Genomic DNA, 20,066 nt, shown 5'->3' on the forward strand with positions numbered 1-20,066 from the left:
CAGAAGGGGAGCTCCTAATACCCCAATACAGAAGGGGAGCTCCTAATACCCCAATACAGAAGGGGAGCTTCTAATACCCCAATACAGAAGGGGAGCTTCTAATACCCAATACAGAAGGGGAGCTTCTAATACCCCAATACAGAAGGGGAGCTCCTAATACCCCAATACAGAAGGGGAGCTCCTAATACCCCAATACAGAAGGGGAGCTTCTAATACCCCGGTTTTCTACACCCCTGACGGTCCCTTTAAGTGAATCGGCTTAGACTAGAAATAATATGTGGAATTGAGGATGCATTTCCACAAAACTAAGATGTGCCCTCTTTTTGCTCCACTTCTCCCTCCCGTCCTCCTCTCGTTTTTTTGCTGAAGTTACAGCTATTGAAGTCAGACTGCAGATGTTTGGATAAATTTAGAAGTAGGATAGAATTAGCTTGGATCATTGAAGGGAGGGGGTGTCATTATGGGTAAACGGCAACGTTTAGATACCCCCCCCCGCCTTCTCATCACCCAACTTCCAACCCCCCCCCTTCCCATCCACTGATGACGGTTCACATCTGATCACAGATACTTAGCATAGTTGCGACACAATGAATTAGAAACGCTGCGCTAGAGAAAATCGTCTAAAAAGAAACAAAAGTTACACAGCGAGGTATCCTAGTTTTTTCGGATATCTCTTAAATACTTGGGCCACCAAAACTGATCGGCGTGGGATGGAGAGGTGTTATCCTGACAAAAAAACAATCGAAATAAAGACAACAAAAGATGAAGAACAAGCTTAGAAATACCAGTAGACCACAGCAAACAAAGTTCACGTATTAAAAAAAAAAAAAAAAAATGTTGAAAAACTTATACAAAAGTAAGGAGGTTTATTTGGAAGACCCGCAATAATTTGTACTTTATTAGTTGTGTTAGTCGAGTGCCTTGAGTTTGGAAACTTTCTTTTATATCAAACTATATTCTGTACTTTTACAAGTACAATGATGGTCCCCTCGAGGCCGGCACATTGTAAAGCTGCCCATGGAGCCGAAGTGTTTTTTCTAGAAGGTTTTACTGGTTTAGACAACCATTACTAAATGGTTTAAATCATCAGGAATTAAAGACTGCAATGTCTTTGTTAGATACGGTTGGTAACAGCCACTTCGATATGGTTGGTTTCTTGCTTACCTCGTGTTCCATTGAAGAAAAGCGTCTGCCGGGCAGGATTTTGGATGACCACGATGGACCCATCGTACTGGTGGAGTTGGCAGCTAATCTCGGCAGTCCCTCCTTCTTCGACTGTGACATTCTCGGCCTGCACTTCCTGGGTGAGCGCTGCAAAACATGGAAAGGAGACGCAAACGTGAACAGGGAAGCTAGAAAAAGCAATGGTGAGAGAGAAGCCGTAGGGTTCTAATAGGATTTAAACTAGTCAATAGGGCAAAAACATCCAAAAAACATCTCTGTAGCTTGCTGTAGAAAGAGGTCCAAAACCCTTGGCACCCTTTGGTCAGCCATAGACCCCCAGAACATCTAGGAGGTCAGAAGGCAGCCATGGGACAAGACAAGTTAAGCCCAAACTCATCTCCTCAATGAGCATGTACTTCTGCATAGAAGGAGAGAAATCATTTCAAACCATCTCAGCTCCAACTTGCACTCCTCCAGGCAGATCAAACACCACACCGTCTCTCTCAGATGATCAAATCAAAGGTCAACCACATCAGAGGAGCTACCTTTTGGGTTGCAACTATTCTGTATGTTGTGTAGACAGATGATAAAACGATTGTAGAGTTTTTAAAAGGTATTTGAAGAGTGAATTACCAACAATGTCTTTGTGTCTTATCAAAACGAAAGAGTAACACAGTAACCGATGATGATACAAGGCAACAGGAAGAGGCAGTCAGACGATAGGAAACGTTACATCGGAAGAATGTTAGACACAAGACCATAAAGAGGTCCATGGGTGGTAAGCGGAGACAACAATGTAACAGACAAAGACTCTATTCTGGTTTCCGTGTGCGTCTCTCCACCTTAATCGTTGTGTCTTCCAGCCACACGTATCTATAAAGCATTTATCGACTTCTTTTCTATGGTATCCATAGGCTGATGGGGGCTGAAAGTCTATTCAACGTATACACCACCCACCGTGCAAAATGACTACAGAGGTGAGATGAGCGTTTCGAGAGTGAAAAGAGAGATATTTCTACAGAGAAGAGGACACCGTGATTCAGAACTCTGTTTATAACTAGCATCAATGCGAAGAGTTTTCCTTGACATTTTTGACGATTTTGTGAGGGAGCCATGTCAGACAGAAGAAGCTTGTTAACCAAGGTCTTTACACCGACACAGATCATTAACCATGAGATTTAGGCAAAAGTTTTATTCTACCCTATGAAAAAAGAGAAGACGGAATGACAGCCAAAGCAGAGTTCTACACATCCTATTAAAAGCTAAGTGTCATATAAACCCCAAAGGGAGACGTACCCTTAGAAGGCAACTTGAGATGATCCCTCAAGGGGTTAATAATGGAATGTAAGAAAGAAGATCCGCAAGAGAGACTCGTTCCACGTATTAAAACACCACGATGTATTAGACCTGAAGGTCTTCTCAAGTAGAATATCACTAATTGGAGGATCCTTGCGCTCTCTCACTGGAGGGACAAAGCTGCCAAGACTAGAGAATTGAGGAAGCCGGTACAGCGTTCCCCGTCTGTAAATGAAGTCTAGCATGATCTGGCCAGGGATTATGGGAATTTCCTCTCAGCAATGGGTGGAGAGCTACAAGACGGTTATCAGGGACTGGTGCAATGTTTAGTCGCCTCGGTTGGGGGCAGCTTCTTTGGAAATCTATGATTTTAGTGTTTTGGGCAAATATTCTCGGGGCTAGAATTATGTTATCTAGATAGACTCAAACCATGAGGTACATACACCATTACCCTGTATAAAAAGGCATTACGGAATCTTGTAAAGTGCTTCTACCTATCTATAAACCCACCGGAAATAAACAGATCCTCCAAAGTAATTTGAACATCGAGTAATCTGACCAAACACGCGTATTCTAGAAGAAAAATCCCAAGTCTCGGACGGTACCCGAGACAGACCTTGAATAAGGTATTAGGTTTCTCATCCGAGTCTTTGTTGGGTACCAATTGGAACAGCCAATTAAGCAACGCTTACTATGCTATCTCATTGTGTTCCCAACGTCTCGCTGTTGACCCGCCGATGCAAAATAATTATTTTGGATCTAGACAAAAAAACAAGTTAAAATCCTCAACAAATGCCTTGCTGGTTGGCAGAAAGGAAACTGCTTACCCCATCAATGTTCTCTATTGTTCCATAAAATATACCCTCCTCGTCACCATCAGAGCATTAAACTCTTTCTTGAAGGATCACAAACCCTTATTTTTTCAGAGATCAGCCATTTTTGGTGACAGTGCTTGCCTTATTCCAGCAGCCTTGGGTGGAGGCATCATGAATGGTTTGAAGCTATGGACTATGAAGCTTTTTCTAAATAATTACCGCGTAGTCCCTGAAAGTCATGAAAAATCTCTCTATAGAGTTTTCCATAAAGGTCAACAGATCCTTAGTTATTCCTGCATCGGAAAAGACGTTATTTGAAGTACGGAATTCCACATCTTTCAAGCCCTTACCGATGATTGAATTCTTTGTTGTTGGCCATTCCTGCTTTCTTCTGATCTCAAAGAGCTACAAAAGGCTGAAAAAGAAGTTTGCGTCGACCTAGAATCTATTTGAATGAAGCATTTGTATGATGGGCGGATGTTGCCGAGGCAGGGGTACGTAAGGCGTTTCCATGCGCCGTAGTTGGCTTAGACTGGAGCATATGGTTAAACCAGCTAAACATGGATTATAGGCATTGTAGTCCAACCTCAACTGGGGATCTAGGAGTAACTAGTTTGTATTTGTAGAAGTTATACCTCTGGGGTCTCCTGACATTAACTATCTCAGTGAAGACGGGTGGTCCTTGTCATCGGTCTACGCGTCTTCATATCATCAGTATCCTAAGGACCCGTAAGGGAGTAGAACACTAGCGTCTTTTGGAAATATGGGAAATTAGTCATTTTTCCTCTAGTATTTTTTTCTCTATCCTTTCTGCCTCTCTTTCTGTCCCCGAACAGCCTATACCCCCCTCTCTCTATTAGTTTCCCATCCAATTTATTTCCTTGAATTATTTCTTCTCTTTTACTTCGTGGTCGCCCTCCTGCTACAGCCGCATTAATACGCAGACCTCGGAAATCTCTGGGTCGTTCTGCGTTCCAACATAATCTGATGACAGTATCGGCTGCTAAATGCTTTTAAAGTGCTGCATGTGGCGGGATAGAAATTAAGGTTCGGTAGGAGTTTAACTATCAGTGACCAATTGCTCTTGGAGTGAAAGACGGGAACCGGTACTAATGGCCCCCATTTAACCATTCGATATAACTCCCCATGTAGCCCCCCCCGTTTAATCCCCCTATTGAACTAAACAGGCTTCTTGTCTTCCTATTACTAACGTAGCCTCCTCTAGAACGTCTGCTGTGGCTATTCACAAACATATATTGTAAATAACCTGCAGCCATTGGGTGCCCCGACCGCGGTCCACATCCTTCCTCGAAATTCCCATCATCTAGAAGACACTATTTTTCTAAATAAGGTTTACGGTTCCACATAACCAGTTACTCCACAACCATGAATCCACCACACGTGTGGCCCTATAGATGTACCCCTTATCCCATATACCAGGGAACTGCCAGGGTTTGCCCCCCCCCCCCCCCCGTCTCTGGGTTTTTATACCCCAGTCTCCAGGCGAATGGGTAGATTCTCAGGGTTTGGATTTGCTGAAATCTGAGCTCCTTGTATCGCAGCTGAAATCTCTGCTTGAACACAGGTGACTTCATTCTGAAACTCTTCTGGCTGACAAGCAACGGCTGTTGTAATGACAACTATTAGAAGCATTGGGTGTCTCGATGAAAGCCACTACAACCGAGTCTATAGAATGGGGTAATTTTGGAGGTCCTAAGGGTCAGGCCTTTTAGAAAGCCCCTTGGTAAGCCCACCACACCAAATTAACCCTTTACCATCTCCTATTACCCCAATGTTACCTGTTCCTATGATCTCTATTATACATATTCTTTATCGGCGTTATATTCCGTGTTTCGTGCGGAATTAGGTATGTTAAACAATTCAGCCCCTTCTCCGTGTCACCCACCAGGCGATGCTTCTGTGTAGTCCGAATTATACTATAGATAAAAATCTACACCACCCGGGGTGGAATAATGTCACATTGTGCATGTTCTCAGCTCTGCTGCCTAGAAGAGGTTACCCAACGCCGTAGGGCAGCCCCGCGGCCCTCTAGCACACGGCAGACATCATTGACCCCTCGCCGTATGTAACACGCAGGAAAGTGCAAATAAGGCAATTAAGGCCCGGTATAAAGATAAAAACCGGGGAGGACTGAGAGCCCCCCACCCGTTCCTTTATCAAACGTCTCCACTTGCATCATAATTCAGCAGACCCTTCCTGGGTGTTACAAGCCGGATTTGAAAGCCTAAAAGCCCAGCCCTGTGGATTTACTGGAAACATCGCACGCCGAGCGCACCATTGATTTTCAACAGCAGACCGCAACATATTTTATCGTAAAGCACTTTATAAACAATCCTAAAGAGCGTTACCGTATGGGGTAACTTCAAGAGCGCCGGTGTTTCTCTGAATTACGCCGTCGTGATTATGCCTCGGATTGTTAGGTAAAAGAAACGAGGCTTAATCTTACTGCAGCGTGGTTTGTTGCAGATAACGGGACTGAATAAAACCTGCCTTTTAGGATGAGGTTTGGTCAAGCTGGGGGAAGCAATTTACTTTTGCACTTTATTGAGATCTTCCTGAGAAAGAGGTTGAACAGGAAGTGAAGTGTGCGTTGGTAATTTGGCTCCCCCATCAGATTTTTCTTATTATCCATTCCAGTTGATTTGATGAATCACAAAGTGAAGAGGGGATAAAGGAAAGAATTAAATGATCCACATAAATTAATTATTCACATGTGGCCTTGAGATCGGATCTTAAGGTCGTTCAGTTGTATTCCATGAAATTAGACTGCAGCTTTAATGAAGAAAATGAGACATAAAGGTTTTAAGGAGATAGTGTTCCTGACCTTTTGAGAGGCAGGTGGCATTCCAGATGGAAATGACAATAGTAGCCGGCGCATGGGCGGATAGAGCGCTAAGGTGACCAGCTCGGCAATGGGGGAAGCGAGGGAGTGACAGGTGGGGGACACGGAGCTGCCACTTAAAAAGGTCACTGAAAAATGTCACAAGATTTATCGCTTCTCTGCAGCCTGCAAGCTCGGGGAAGATAGGGAGGCTGGAGGGAGAGGAGGAAAAATACGCAACAGGAGGGGAGGGCAAGAACTGGGGAGGGAACTAGAAGGGGGAGAGGCGAGAGGGAAAAGAAAAAGAAAGGCTCAGACTAAAAATGCTCAGAGGAATAGGAGCGATATGGGGGTGAAATAGTAACACTATACGGCCATATATCACTTCACCCCCCCGCTGGTGACATCAAAGTACCCCAAGGGTGATAGTCCTAACTATATATGGTCATGAAAAATTAGACAGGAATCGCTAAACTTGGGGTACTCTGGCGTAGCGGCAGGATAAGCGCTATACGGCCCCCAATATTTATGCTGCGGATAGATGTTTTTTGAATATTTTCGGTATTCGCTGGGCATGCACTGATCTCTGGCTCCGTTTGCTGTAAATCTATACATATGTATAGGCGCGCGTGAACATGCGTGATCTAAACATACAACATTCATACAGACAGCGGCTATCAGACCCGGCGTTTGGAGATTTATCAGCCCAATGATTTAGAATGCGCGAGGAGCGTATGGAGTACGGATACGGAATATCATCCGGCACACATCGCGGTCACGCAAAGCAGAATAATGCAGCGGCGCACAATGACACGCAGAAAACACGGACACGGGAAAACCGAAATCCATAGAAACACGCGTCGGGCTCCTCAGGAACACGTCGCACCTGGCCTGCATCCAAACACTTTCAAGAAATAGGAAAATCAGACCAAATCTAAGTGAAGAGCCGAGTGATTGTAACTTTACCCACAGTAAATTATATGCCAGAGAGCACTCAGCACGCCAAGCACAGCTGGCACGATACAGAATGAGCGAGAGAGGGGAGAGAGGGGGGGGAGGGAGAAGGCGAGAAAAAAGAGAGAGGGGGGGGAGAAAAGGGAGAGGAAGTGAGAGAGAGAGAAAGAGCAAGAGAGAAAGAAAGTGAGAGAGAGAGAGAGGGGGGGGAGAGAAGGCGAGAAAAAGAGAGAGAGGGGGGGAGAAAAGGGAGAGGAAGAAAGAGCAAGAGAGAAAGAGCAAGAGAGAAAGAGAGAGAGAGAAAGAGAGAGAGAGAAAGTTGGAACGATGAAGAGCAAAAGGAGAAATGCAGTAAAGAGTAAAGTAAATAAGGGAGGAAAGGGAGGTTATTATAAGGAAAGGATGCGTTGATGGGAATAGGGAGAGATGTGGGTCAAAGGAATTACAGAGAGGGTGGTAGATAAGTGCAACAGCCTCCCAGCAGAAGTGGTAGGGGGTAATACAGTGAGGGGACGGCATCGTGCTGCTGCATGGACAGGTAACGTACGGAAGGGGCAGCCACCGATACGCAGAAGATGAATGCCTTTCAGCACCGCAGCCCTGGACAGCTCCTCTCATTACTGCGTCCGGCTCCATTAAATCGCTCACAAGCTTCCCTTAAATAATCGTTTAACTCTTCGCATTGATCCGTAAAGCCACAAACCATAAGTCATCCCACAACACTATTTAACCCCTTATTCCCTAACCTGGCTAAACTCTCCTCTTGCTCCATATAACCCATCTCTTTAAACCCCCTACTCACTCGCCCCAATATAAAAATGTTACTTCCCGGGGGCCCCTGCCTAGAACTACGATGCCATAAAGGGTTAAAAATGTGACTGCATTGTCATCGCCCGTGGTATCTCATGCGTTGGGTATGAGAATTCATATTCAAACTCCATCAGAGTCCCGAGCTTATCTGCGGAGTGAAGGAGTAATAGCCGCCTCGTGACAGCTAATGATGGATTGGGCTCGGGTGGAGAGGGAATCCCCAGACCTCCCATACATAATGAAAAGACAATGTAATTATCAATATGTGTCCGGGGAGCAGAGGAGGGAGCGCTGCCAACGAAACTGCCCTCGTCATTTACAATATATAATAAAAAAAAAAAAAACGCTCCCCGAGGACTGCAGCTTTAACAGAACGGCCCCCCCAGCAGCAGGGCAAAAAGAAACCTCGTCTCCAGAAAACACCCAACTCTTTCCATAATTCACGGGGGGGGGGGGGGTCAGCTGATGACCCATAAGAGAGAAGAAATATTAGGGTAAAGCTATAGACTGAGATCCAACAAACATCCGCGGAATTATAGACAGTCATTGGATGGCAAGCAGCAGAAAAATACTTATTTACATTTTTATTTTGTTATACTTTTTATTTTTTTGTTATATATTTTGTAAAGACGGACCTTTTGTTGTAGCAATCAACAGAATGTTCATGCGGATTGTAACTATCGGTTACCACGGAACCCTTTACACTAGAACAACTTTTTTTTCCCCAGAATAAGTCCAATTGTCTTGAGATTCCTCAAAAGAGATTTGATACATTTAAAATCCAAATACTAAAGCCTCCAACAGTCCAAGGACTTTTAATGGGGTAAATATGGGACCCCCCCCTCCCCCCATCCAATGGGGTTTTGCCCCAAGATGAGCGCAGGGTTTGCCCTGCGGGACACGGCACAGCCAGCGGCACAATGTGCTTCCAACCAATAGTTTGAAGTCACGAGACAAAGAAATATAGAAAAAAGCCCGCTCCTTGTTATCAAACAATGAGATTGGATTCCCGATTTCTCCGCCAACCGCAGAACTACATCGTAGATTGAATTTTTTTTTTCTAAAGCTTTGTGTTATTCACCGACAAAAGAGAGTTATCATCGCGGGGCACCCAAAATCCCGAGCTGTCGAATGCCGATCAAGAAAGCCACGCAGAACGAAAGGCCTGGCTGTTATCTGCGTGACAATGATTTGTGAATCTGTAACCCACGGATGAGCGGAGCGCGGCAGTCTAAAGGGCGGAATGGAGAAAGAAACATAGCAGAGAACATCCAGGGGCAGCTCTTTGGTGGTTAAAAACCTAGAACCCTCAGGCAGATCGGCCCCATTCGGCCCATCTAGTCGCCCGTTTCTCCTGCTGTAAACACTCAAACCTTAGTCATTGGTCCCACCACGAGTCATATGCATGTTTCAATCCCCTTACTTGATTGGTTTCTATTACTGCTGAGAGGCTGTTCCACTTATCTACTACCATCTCTGTAAAGTAAAACTTCCGTAACATTATATCCAAGCCTCCGGCCCTCCGGTTTTAGAATATTTCCTCTTGTTCTAACATTTCTTCTTTGAAATAAAAGCGGAGCCTCAGATGTCCTTGCCTGCATTGATTTGAAGCCACCTACACTCGGCTCTTAAGAAGACGGAATATCCCAGGCTTTACAGAAAGAAACTTTTCCCCCTGCAGGTAAAAACCACTTGACCCACATAATAAGCGCTCATTTCTACCTGCTATATCACGCACTATTGCATTACGAGCACTCTCTTACAACAGTTATCAGGCCAAACGGGTTTTTGGCACCACCGCTGAAGGACATCCTGCATTGATCTTATTCCCCACTAATAAAAACTCTTACTTGAGTTATGTAGGAAGGTGCGATCCAACTTTTAAGGCCAGACCTGAAAAGACTTGCATTCATCTAAAGATTTATAGGGATCGTAGTGTTGGATTTCACTTATCGGGGAGGCAGACCCATGTATCCACTGCCCTCTACCCATAGGCAATTCATCCTAAATAGTCTTCGACTCTCAACATAACGGCCATTATTCAAAGTTGGGAAGCCATGGACTTCCAACGCTTGATGAGAAGATCATCGTGCGTCTCCAGTTGAGTTGCAGCAAAGACAGTGGTTGTCCTTCAGATGGACGCCATGCCGCGTGGTCCATAGAAGAACCCTGGCTGTCAACCCTCATTTGATAGACCTCAAGTCATATCAATGTAACCCGGCTAGGAGTCAGAGGAATAACACTGGCCACCAACGACTGGAAGACATTAAGAACGTTAAGTTGTTGCCCAACTTCATAAGTTGGATTTCCGTGGGGGGGGGGGTGCAGAGCCGTCTCCAGTCCGTCCGAGCCTGTGCGGTATGTAACGTCAGCACAAACTTTAGGTTATTAAGAGGAATTGATGCCTCACAGATTTTCTGTGTACTCATAGATCAATTACACGAAAACCATGGCAATTTACGAGTTTGGCAGGAGACGATAGCCATGCCAAGGTGACAAATTCCGCAGGTTATGTGTAGCCAAGTGAGGAGGAGGGGGGAGCATGTGTATCCAGAGATGATATAGAGCTGGTACAAGCTGTGCTGACAGCGACCGATTCACTGCACACTGCCCTATGACCAATACTCTCTGCTGGAGGTCTCTGCAGAACATCGCGCCTCCTTTGCGGACTAACACAGAGGAATAAGGTAGATTGAGAAAATAAGGAGAATTAGGGGGAATTAAGTTAATTATGGAAACCATGAATACATGAAGATGTAAGGGAAGATAATAGTCAAGATAATTATGGTACTTAGATCTTCTTGCTGGAGAAGCTCACTGAGCTCCGTGATATCGAGGAGTCAGAATGTTCAACTTTCCTGCCAACTTCTTTTTTAAGTGAATAGAACCCTCAGTTTATAGTTGAAATTCTCTGGAGAGAAGCTTTAGGTTGTATGGGTAGTCTATTGTTCTGTACGGTTCTGTCTTAGAACATACGGCAGAACGAAGAAACAGCATCTTCACCAGCCTTGTAGAGCAGAAGACCATGACCAAGAACAACTTTGGTTCCACTCAAGAGGATATAAAACTTGGACCGACTATTCCACCAACGATGAGAGTCCAAGTATCTCTTCCCTCGGTTTAGCTGATCTGTTGACCATGTTTAAAAAGACCAGGAAGAAAGAATATTTAAAATAACGGAAAAAAAACATTAAAAATGACAGACGATGTAGGTTCTTTTGGTGATAACGGGGTTAAACAGAGGGTCCTGGTCCGGAAAGCCTAAAGATCTCAATTTCTGTCGAACTACTAAATCAAATCATCCAACAGCCACCAGAGACTTGGTAGACCATCAAGAGTTGTGTGGCTACTGATGGTGCCTACATTTTGTACAAATGTTCTGCGCATGCTTAGCAGCCACAAGCAAGTTTCTGAAATGGTTACAAACTCTACTTTTATAATGATATTCATCAAAGCCACCTTCTGCGTGAACCAGACTGATGCGCACATAACATCGTGATAAATATTTATCGGCACGTGGAACGCACATGTCGGATGCTCAGCCAAGTGTAGGCTCTGCTCTCCACGTGGCTTCTCATCCGTGACCTCTTTGATAAGTCACACTCAAGCTCAAGGTCGTTTGAGGTCATGGGACGTAATGGGGCGATGGACCAATTTCTTTCAGCTACAGTCTTATGTCTCCTTGGAGGAAAATCAGTCCCGGTAAAACATATACACTGGTTCTGCCCATCGGCGAAGAAAGAAAACAGAATCCAGGGACCATTATCTCTCCGCAGGTTTCACGGCTTAAACTTCAGGTTCTTCCCAGCAGATTCGAGCTGCGTTCAAAAATTCAATTTATATGTATATGATGACAGATAAGATCCTCCGGCCCAACCACTGAACTATTTATCTAAAAGGTAATAATTATCTCTCTCCGTCCATGGAAGTCATCTTTGAAGACCATGAACATCTACCTCTTCTCCTGGCCATCTTAGTTATCTTCCACCCAACAACTAAAATTGACACTTAAGGATTTATTTTTTAAAATTTTATTCTACTTTGTATTTTCCATTTTTTTTATAATTCCATCTTGTATTTGATTAAACCCCTCAATATATTTGAAAGTATAAGTCAGAACCCTGTCCTCTGTATGGCGGACGTAGCAGTACCCGCTCCTATACATACGAGGTTTATTTAAATCTTATTATGTAAAGTCATGTCCCGTATATCAACAAATCTCTTCCTATTTTCCTTTTTCTGCTTTAAATTCAAGCCGTCTCCTGCTTATATTCTCTTTTATGCTCATCGGTTAACCCTGCGCGTTCCAAAATGCCAAAACCTGCATTGCACCACTTAACGCGGCGTATGTCCCCTGTGCTCGAAAGGGTTAACCCCATTTTCTATTCATATCAATGTCCCCATCTTTCTCTTTCATCCTCCGGATTTCTTTCTTTCTTTCTCTCTCTCTTTTTTTCCATTCTTCTTCTTCTTCTTTCTGCAAACCAATTACTCCTCCACACGTAACTATTTTCTGAGCTGTCAGCGCTTCCTATTACCAGAGAATTTAGTGAGTCCTTGAATATATCCCAGCGCCCATCGCTGTGAAAATATGAGGGTCACGCGCCCACCCTCGGTCTACGCTCTATTCCCAGAATGCTTCACTGCTTCTACTGCCCACTTAGCACATCATACAGATTCAGCCAAGCAATAATACAGTAGAGTGCAAGCTCTTTGGGCAGCCTGGGATTGCATTAAATACAAAGGCTATATATTACTGTATCCTTAAATACCAAGCAAAACATAAAAAGAATATAAAAGAATATAATAAAACATCAGCCCCTTTATATAAACCTTTACGCTTCGCTCAAAAAACTACCAAACAAGGATATTTTCGCCTCTATGACATTAAGAAAGATAATTGGGTTGAAATAATTATACTTATATAAAAATATAGTTAAAATATTGTTAAATTTTGGGGGATTTTCAACAATGTTACATGAAATCTATATAATCTACGGAAGACTTGACAGAAGACAGTTTTAGTTATTTTTGTAAAAATAAAATCACAAGTTTTATTTATAAAATATATATATATATATATATATATATATATATATATATATATATAAATATGTTGATGTATAAAATATATCATTTTAAATGTTCTGTGCCCCAGTGCATTCAAACAGCATTAAAATATCCACCAATAAATATAAACCCGTGAGTGCTTCGAATTATTGGCTGATACCCACATGCCGTACCCACAGCCAATTTTCTAATATAAAAATGTATGAGGGGCATCACCCCGCGTCGCACAGGATCGCTTTTCTTGCTTGCTTACCAATGCCCCATATGAACTAAGGTGTGATGCACGCAAAAAAGGAGGTCATGAGAACCTCAAGCTGTGCTGGGGATGAAGACATCGCTGTCCTTCACCTGAAGCTTCTTCTAGGTTTTTGTTATTCTCCTGGTGCGAACCTACAGAAAATCAGCATTAGCCACATCTAACCCTCTCAATCTTCGTTCCATCGTCTCTTTAGTAACACCGGAGCCCTACCATGGCTCCATGTCATTGTTATTCCTGATTACCATCTGTTGTTTCGACATTAGAGCTCTCAGTCACACCTGCCATTTGTGTATAACCCTTCCAGCAGACAGTTTCTTCAGGTCACTAGTCTGTAAGAAGATCTCTGCTGCCTCGTGTCCCCGTACTCAGACAGTCACGGGGCTGTCAGCTCATCTTTTTTGCATCTGTTCTTTCAGACAAGCATCAAAGTCTGAGCTTTGACCCCAGAGCCCTGGATTACCAGGATCACAGCGTGGGACATTTGAGGTCTCCTGAACTTGTGTAAGAAGCGAAGACCTTGTAAAAGGAATGTTTATGTGATACGCATCGCCTCAAAAGTAACGCGGCTTCTATCACAGAATGCTTGGTCTCAGCCTCCTGTCCAAGGAAATACAGCTCATGGCGCTGTGGACTACAGCTCTTACAACTCTTAGCCACCCCCGTAGTGGTTCTCCTGATTTTGCCAACACCTGTTTATCTCAACCTACAGTTTCCTACTGTAGTTTCCCAAGATTGGGACGCCCACTTTTTTTTGTGAAATTTATAAATTACGTTGTAGCCAACTTATAACATCCAAGAGAATGTATTCCTGCTTTAGATATAATAATTAATGTTTATCGTCGTGCAAACATTCTGGCATCTAGAGAATCCACAACCAAAGCAAATTCCACCTGGAGGTTACATACCTCGGCTAATTTTTTGGATGTTCTAAGTTTTCAGTTTAATAATTCAAAACAAATCATCTAAAAATGAAATGACTGCTTGAGTGGACCATCAAAAATCCATTCATTATCTATAATTCATCATCTAAAGTCATCGGTAGCCAGGATGGACCACGTAGGAGATAAGCCGAGCAGGGCCAACAAGGAACGCTGAAGGCATCTCAAGATATGAGTAGATATCTTCCATTACTAGAAGAACCTGTCATTCCTGGAAATAGAGTAACCTTTTTAACTTGGAAAGTTCTATCCAAGAACGAGTTTTAGTAAAAAAAATCTAAATAAATATATTTTATTTTATTCTTTTTACATAAAAAAAAATCCCAAATTGAAACTTTATGTTTTTTTTGGCTATAAATGAAGACGACGGTCTATTGTTCTGCAATAAATTATCCGAAGGGCCCATATTATTTCAAAAAGTTGTTACAAGGTACGGGTTAAGAGGACCAGTGAGAGAAGACAATAGAGGAGTGAGGTCTAGCAGGAAGATGAGAAAGAAGGGCTATAAAAATTCCACGTGTTCGCCCCAATAAAAGATATCTCGGGCTGCCAAAAATCTATTATCCTCATAAATATTCTCAACATTCCTTTGCATTTACGAACTGAATATTTTCTACCGCCAGATTACGATCTGCTGGCGTCGGGGTCTTAACTTGCTTCCGAACGTCTTAAAAGAATCACTGAATTCCAAAATGGGACTAGACTTGGCTCGAGGGACTCTGTTAACTGAACTTTGGCACAAATCATCACTCCAAAAGAACATCATCAGGAATATAGTTACTTGAGTGGTTCATGATGATGATAGCCAAGGCCATATTGGTTTCAGCAGGTTGACCCTGTACTGGTGGGTTGTTGTAATGGGCGAAGACGCCTTAAAATGCAGAAGAATGGGTAACCATAGGTGATAAATAGTTGAGAAAAGCCTGGAGTGACAATAAGTAACACTAAGGTATAGGAAATTCAAGATAATTTATAAATGGGAGATTAAGAAAGTATCTTCTCTGCAAACAACTCACCGCCAAAAAGCTTGCGCTGAAACCCCCTTCAAATACTCATGACTTGCCCTACATAGCCACCCCACCTCATGCAGATGATTGCACCGCTTACTACCCCCACCCTCCGCAGAGCTTCACCGCTTTCTGATGCCCCGTCTACCAAATACATCTGTACTGAGGTATGGAGATGGGTCTGAGAATTGATTCTAGTACATAGAACATAAACGGTATTATTACACAGTGATTTACATATAATAATACTGTGCCGAAACCAAGTGAGAAAGGAATTCTACTTATATACGCGCGTTAATTGTAGAGCGTAATATAAAACCTCTTTATGGAACTGCTGCAATAATGTCTATTGTACTGCAGGGCAAGATTTACTAAGGCGTGATGTCTAACAGTGGTTTACTCCAAAGACCTTACAACATTTAACACGTAGGGCCTACTAAATTATACAGCAATACGTACGAGATCTTTCCTACTGACCAAGGTCCTGGCAAGTTGTGAAGGTGGAAAAAAAGTAAGTGAGGTTGAGTTAGCGGATTATGGCACGGCTACTGTAATGGAGGTGAACTTACTTGGTGTATTGAACATGTATTACCATGATTTAATGTTGGGTTATTGGACTGAGCTTAGTTTGGAGACTGTGGTTGAGTAACCGGACTGAGCATAGTTTGGTGAAGAGGCTGTCATTGAATTGAAGGAGTACTTTTGTAGAAGAGGTTGTGTTAATTGATTTTTGGTAGAAGACATTGCATTATTAGATTAAATGGTATGTGGAAGACATTGAGTTATTGGATTGAAGGGTGTGTTGGTGGAAGACATTGTGTAATTGGATTGAAGGGTATGTTGAGGGGATGACACTGAATTGGATTGTTTTGGTGGAAGAGGTTGAGTTAATGGATTAAATGGAGTTTTGGTAGAAGATATTGCATTATTGGATTAAAGGGTGTGTTGGTGGAAGATACAGAGTTATTGGAGTGAAGGGTATCTTGGTGGAAGACATTGTTATTGGATTAAAGGGAGTTATTGGAGTGAAGGGTATCTTGGTGGAAGACATTGTTATTGGATTAAAGGGTGTGTTGGTGGAAGAGGCTGAGTTATTGGATTAAAGGGTATGTTTGGAAGGCGTTAATTTATTGGATTGAGGATACACTGCATTATTGATCAATTACACGTTTCAGTAAGTATGTTTGAGCTATTGGATTGAGGACATTTTAAGGCGACGTTGAGTAATTGAATTAACGGTAGATGGGGTTACGGAACATACGCTGGAGCGAGGTTTATGGTGTGGACCAAGAATAGGTTGCAATGAGTGAAGTTGCATTACCATATAAACAAGCCATAGTGATTAAAGTTCAATTAATGGATACAAGATATATTGTGATAAAGCAGTCAAAAAAATGCGATTGTAATTTAGTATCACTCCCGAGATGGTACCCAACTTTCCTGTTCAAAGAGGAGCCAAGAGGTTAAAGTCTTCATGTCACATGATCCTGCTCATTTGCATGTGTAACGAGAGGTAGGACTACAAGGGTTCCGGGCCCTGATTACATACATATTTAAAGGGTTCCCAAAATTAACCTCCAGCCTGAAGATCCGCGCGCATTTCTGAAAGAGATTAACATAATGGTGCTATTAAGAAGCCTGGCTCTGCCCCGAAGCCCCTCTGCTATTCCAACAAGAGCACTGGCTGCCCTCAACATCTCCAGCCTGCCATGGAAAGAGGAGGAGGTGGAGACAACACTCAACCGATCATTGATTAAAACCTCACCTTAAGCAATGCCACGAAGAATATAAAATCCACTCCCCCCCCCCTCGAAACAAGAAGGACGCTGGGGGGGCTTTAATTGTACATCTGATATAATAAATTATTACTACAGACCATCAGACACCAAGACACGCATGCAGAAATGGTGCATAAATCTAAATTCAGAGTACGCGTTTGCTTATCTGCATGGAGTCACAAGTGTTGATCGTAAATGTATTTCCACATTGCTTTCACACAGAAGATATTATAGAGCTGAAAAATGTTGAATGTACGCCCTCCAAAACACCACTGCAAAAAAGAGACATTTATTGTAGGATAAGATCAGTGACTCGCTTCTCGCAGGAAATCACATTATTTTGGAGCTACAGTAAAATAAAACATCGATGCCGACATAAATGTATACATGTCTGCTCTGTCCATACTGCTTCCTATACAGTATGTCAAATGTGAGCAATCTTTGTCTATCCTACCATTAATCCACTACGATTCCCAGAATCCTTTTTATACAAGACGGCGTCTTGGTGACGCTTCTTTGCTAACTTTACTTCCTGATGCTGCAAAGTCTGTTCTGCCTCCAGACATCCAGTTCCCATTGCCCAGGAAAGAACAATGCGCAAGTTCAGACATTTATAATGGGATCTCAGCTTGGGAAGCCGGCCGTTGGGATAGAGGTCCTGCTGACCCAAGAGACCTCAGAGATATCTGGCTATCTAAGGAACCATACTTTGTTGACTGGCTAAAGCTCTTGGGTTGACGGGAGCGCTCACCAGTGAATTTTATGAGATGCAGTTGGGTACTTTCTATTTGGAAGTCAAGTTAACCTTGGAATGGAGAAGTTCAACGCTCCTCCATCTCTGCGTGCGGAAAATCGGTGGATTCCATTTATTGGGTTATTTGTTAAAGTTCCAAGTCATCTCTTCTTGAGTTCCACCTTGAATTTACCACTCAACTTCACCTTTCCAGCAACGAGGGGCCTAACAAATCAGCTACATTTTAATTAGACTCAACCCGGCCATGCTGCAATTAAATTAATTTGAGTTGTCGTTGAGCGTACAGTGCATTGGACTTTAGTAAACGTACAAGACAGACGTTTGTTATTGCAAACTCAACATGGCTACACTCGACCATAAATGAACAGAGGCAAATGAAAAACCGCAACTGCCACCGGGAGGTAGATAAAAGGGGTTCTGGTAATTAATGAATCAGACCCCTAATCTCTATTTCCAACGATACACTCTCACAAGCAAGATTCTATTGTTCTTTCCTTCCGGAATGTTTGGCCGCTTAAGTATTTGTGCTGTGGAACTTGTCGGACCTTATTAATAAATGTGAGATCATCAATGGTAGGACCTCATTTCGCAAACGTGTATTTGCATACAAAGTTACAGCGCGTCCGTGGCTACCGATTTAAGCACTTTGCTATTAACATCAGGTCACGGCAACCTAAGTGTTTGTGAGGCTCGGTGGATGGCAAGCCCCAGACTGCCCCGATATCACAATGCGTGCGAGAACCAGACTCATCGCCCCGTTGTGATATCCTTAAAAAAGCCCATAGATTCAAGGACTAAGTTTTTGAGGAGCCAGGGCCCCCTTTTGGGTTATTGTGAGAAAAACAATGAACCAGCTACCCCTCCGGACCAAGAAAATCGTTAGAATCGAATACGTTTCTCAAAGACTGGCTGGTCCCTGCGCTCTCTCATACATTCACTCCTTCAGACAAGTGAGAGGACCAAGACATATAAATAGGAGTGAGTGTTATCTCACCCTGCAGGAGAGGACAGGGTGTGAGATACAGGGAGAGGAGAGAAGAGAGGAGGGAGGACTTGAAGAAAAATAGATATATAGACAGGGTGGAATGACTGGAGGGAAAGCGTTGGGAGAAGCGAGAGATGGATAATTACAGAGAGCGAGACAATATTAAAGAAGAACAAGAGGAGGAGCGTCTAAGGCCAAACGGAACAATGTGAAGAGCGTACAAGCCGAGAGAGACAAGGATTCAGGAGAAGGGAGATTGGGGGACGCAAGGTTAGAGGTGCTCTGCATTTGTCCTGAATGAATCGGATTGACACTTCCCTCTCGGTACTGGGGTCACCTCCAACCCGACCTCCCATCATAGGGTCACACCACCAGAATTCCCTGTTCTGCATGTTTCCATGGCTACAGTAGACATTAATTTGCGAACATTCCATCAGGGTTTTTGTAAAGCCTTTGAGACTATTATAACTCAAAAAAAGGCGAGAAGGGGGGATGCTGATTATAATTTGGTTCGAGGCGCAGTTTGTGGAATCTTAAACAATGAAGGAGTTAAGAAACAAGACCTTTTGAACGGTTCTTCAGTTTAATATAAGGCTCCGATATTGGCGGGGGATGCCAATTCTCCCTACACACAGTTTTGGGCCCTTGTTGCAGCTGACGGGATAGTCTGTACATCGTGGATGTGTTGTGGTCTATGTAAAAGCGATCTCAATTATTGCTAATGGTGGGTTGGCCATTTAGTACCTGGGGTCAGGTCAGAAGTCATCAGATGACCTCTTTTTTGGCCCGTACCTACCACCAACAGCCACAAAACTGCGCTTGCTGAAACTCGGCCTGATTGATAGAGGCCTCCTTAGAAAAGAGCAGCAGGCATGTGTTTGTCTGGGAGTATCGCATACACCGAGAACCGAGCCATCTGTTTGCGAGCTAGAGAGAAAAGGGAAAGGAGAGAAGGAAAGGGGTGTAGAAGTGATTCCAGGGGGTCTTGTTGGAGCCTGGCCCCTACACCTAGGACCCCCGGAGAGCCCTGCTCCTTGTTTTGCTCTAGTGAGGAGCAGGGAGAGCTCTTTTTTCATGACCCCTAGTCATGGAGATCAGCCTTACTGCTCCAACTGTGTTGGTTATGGAACAGAAGAGACTTATATTCTGGCCAGGGGATCAGCGCTGGGCAATCCGCAGCCTACGACGGGTAATTGCAATGGCGTCGAGTAGATCTTCAGAGCAAAAGTGGGTAAAGGAAGAGAGATCGGTGAAGAGAAAAGTATTTGGGAGAATCCAGAATGAAACATGATAAGAAAAATGGATGATGATAAAATTAGACAATGAAATAGACAGATATATGAACCAAACGGGAACATGATAAAATTATCTGATTGCAGGTCATTACAGAAACA

The 20,066-nt window shown here is 43.3% G+C and overlaps 1 protein-coding gene across 1 annotated transcript in view; it reads right to left on the reverse strand.

The window, feature by feature from the left end:
- The window catches only part of LOC149275572 (cell adhesion molecule 4), a 78,159-nt gene that overhangs the window by 15,185 nt on the left and 42,908 nt on the right, over nucleotides 1–20,066 (reverse strand). The window contains exon 2 of the mRNA XM_089504559.1: nucleotides 1,165–1,311. Within this exon, the coding sequence (XP_089360685.1) occupies nucleotides 1,165–1,311 (147 nt within the window). The remainder of the gene's footprint in view (nucleotides 1–1,164; nucleotides 1,312–20,066) is intronic.

Source organism: Sceloporus occidentalis, unplaced genomic scaffold (genome assembly GCF_023333645.1).
Source record: "Sceloporus occidentalis isolate IW3139 unplaced genomic scaffold, rSceOcc1.0.p SCAF_279, whole genome shotgun sequence".
NCBI classification, from domain to species: domain Eukaryota; kingdom Metazoa; phylum Chordata; class Lepidosauria; order Squamata; family Phrynosomatidae; genus Sceloporus; species Sceloporus occidentalis.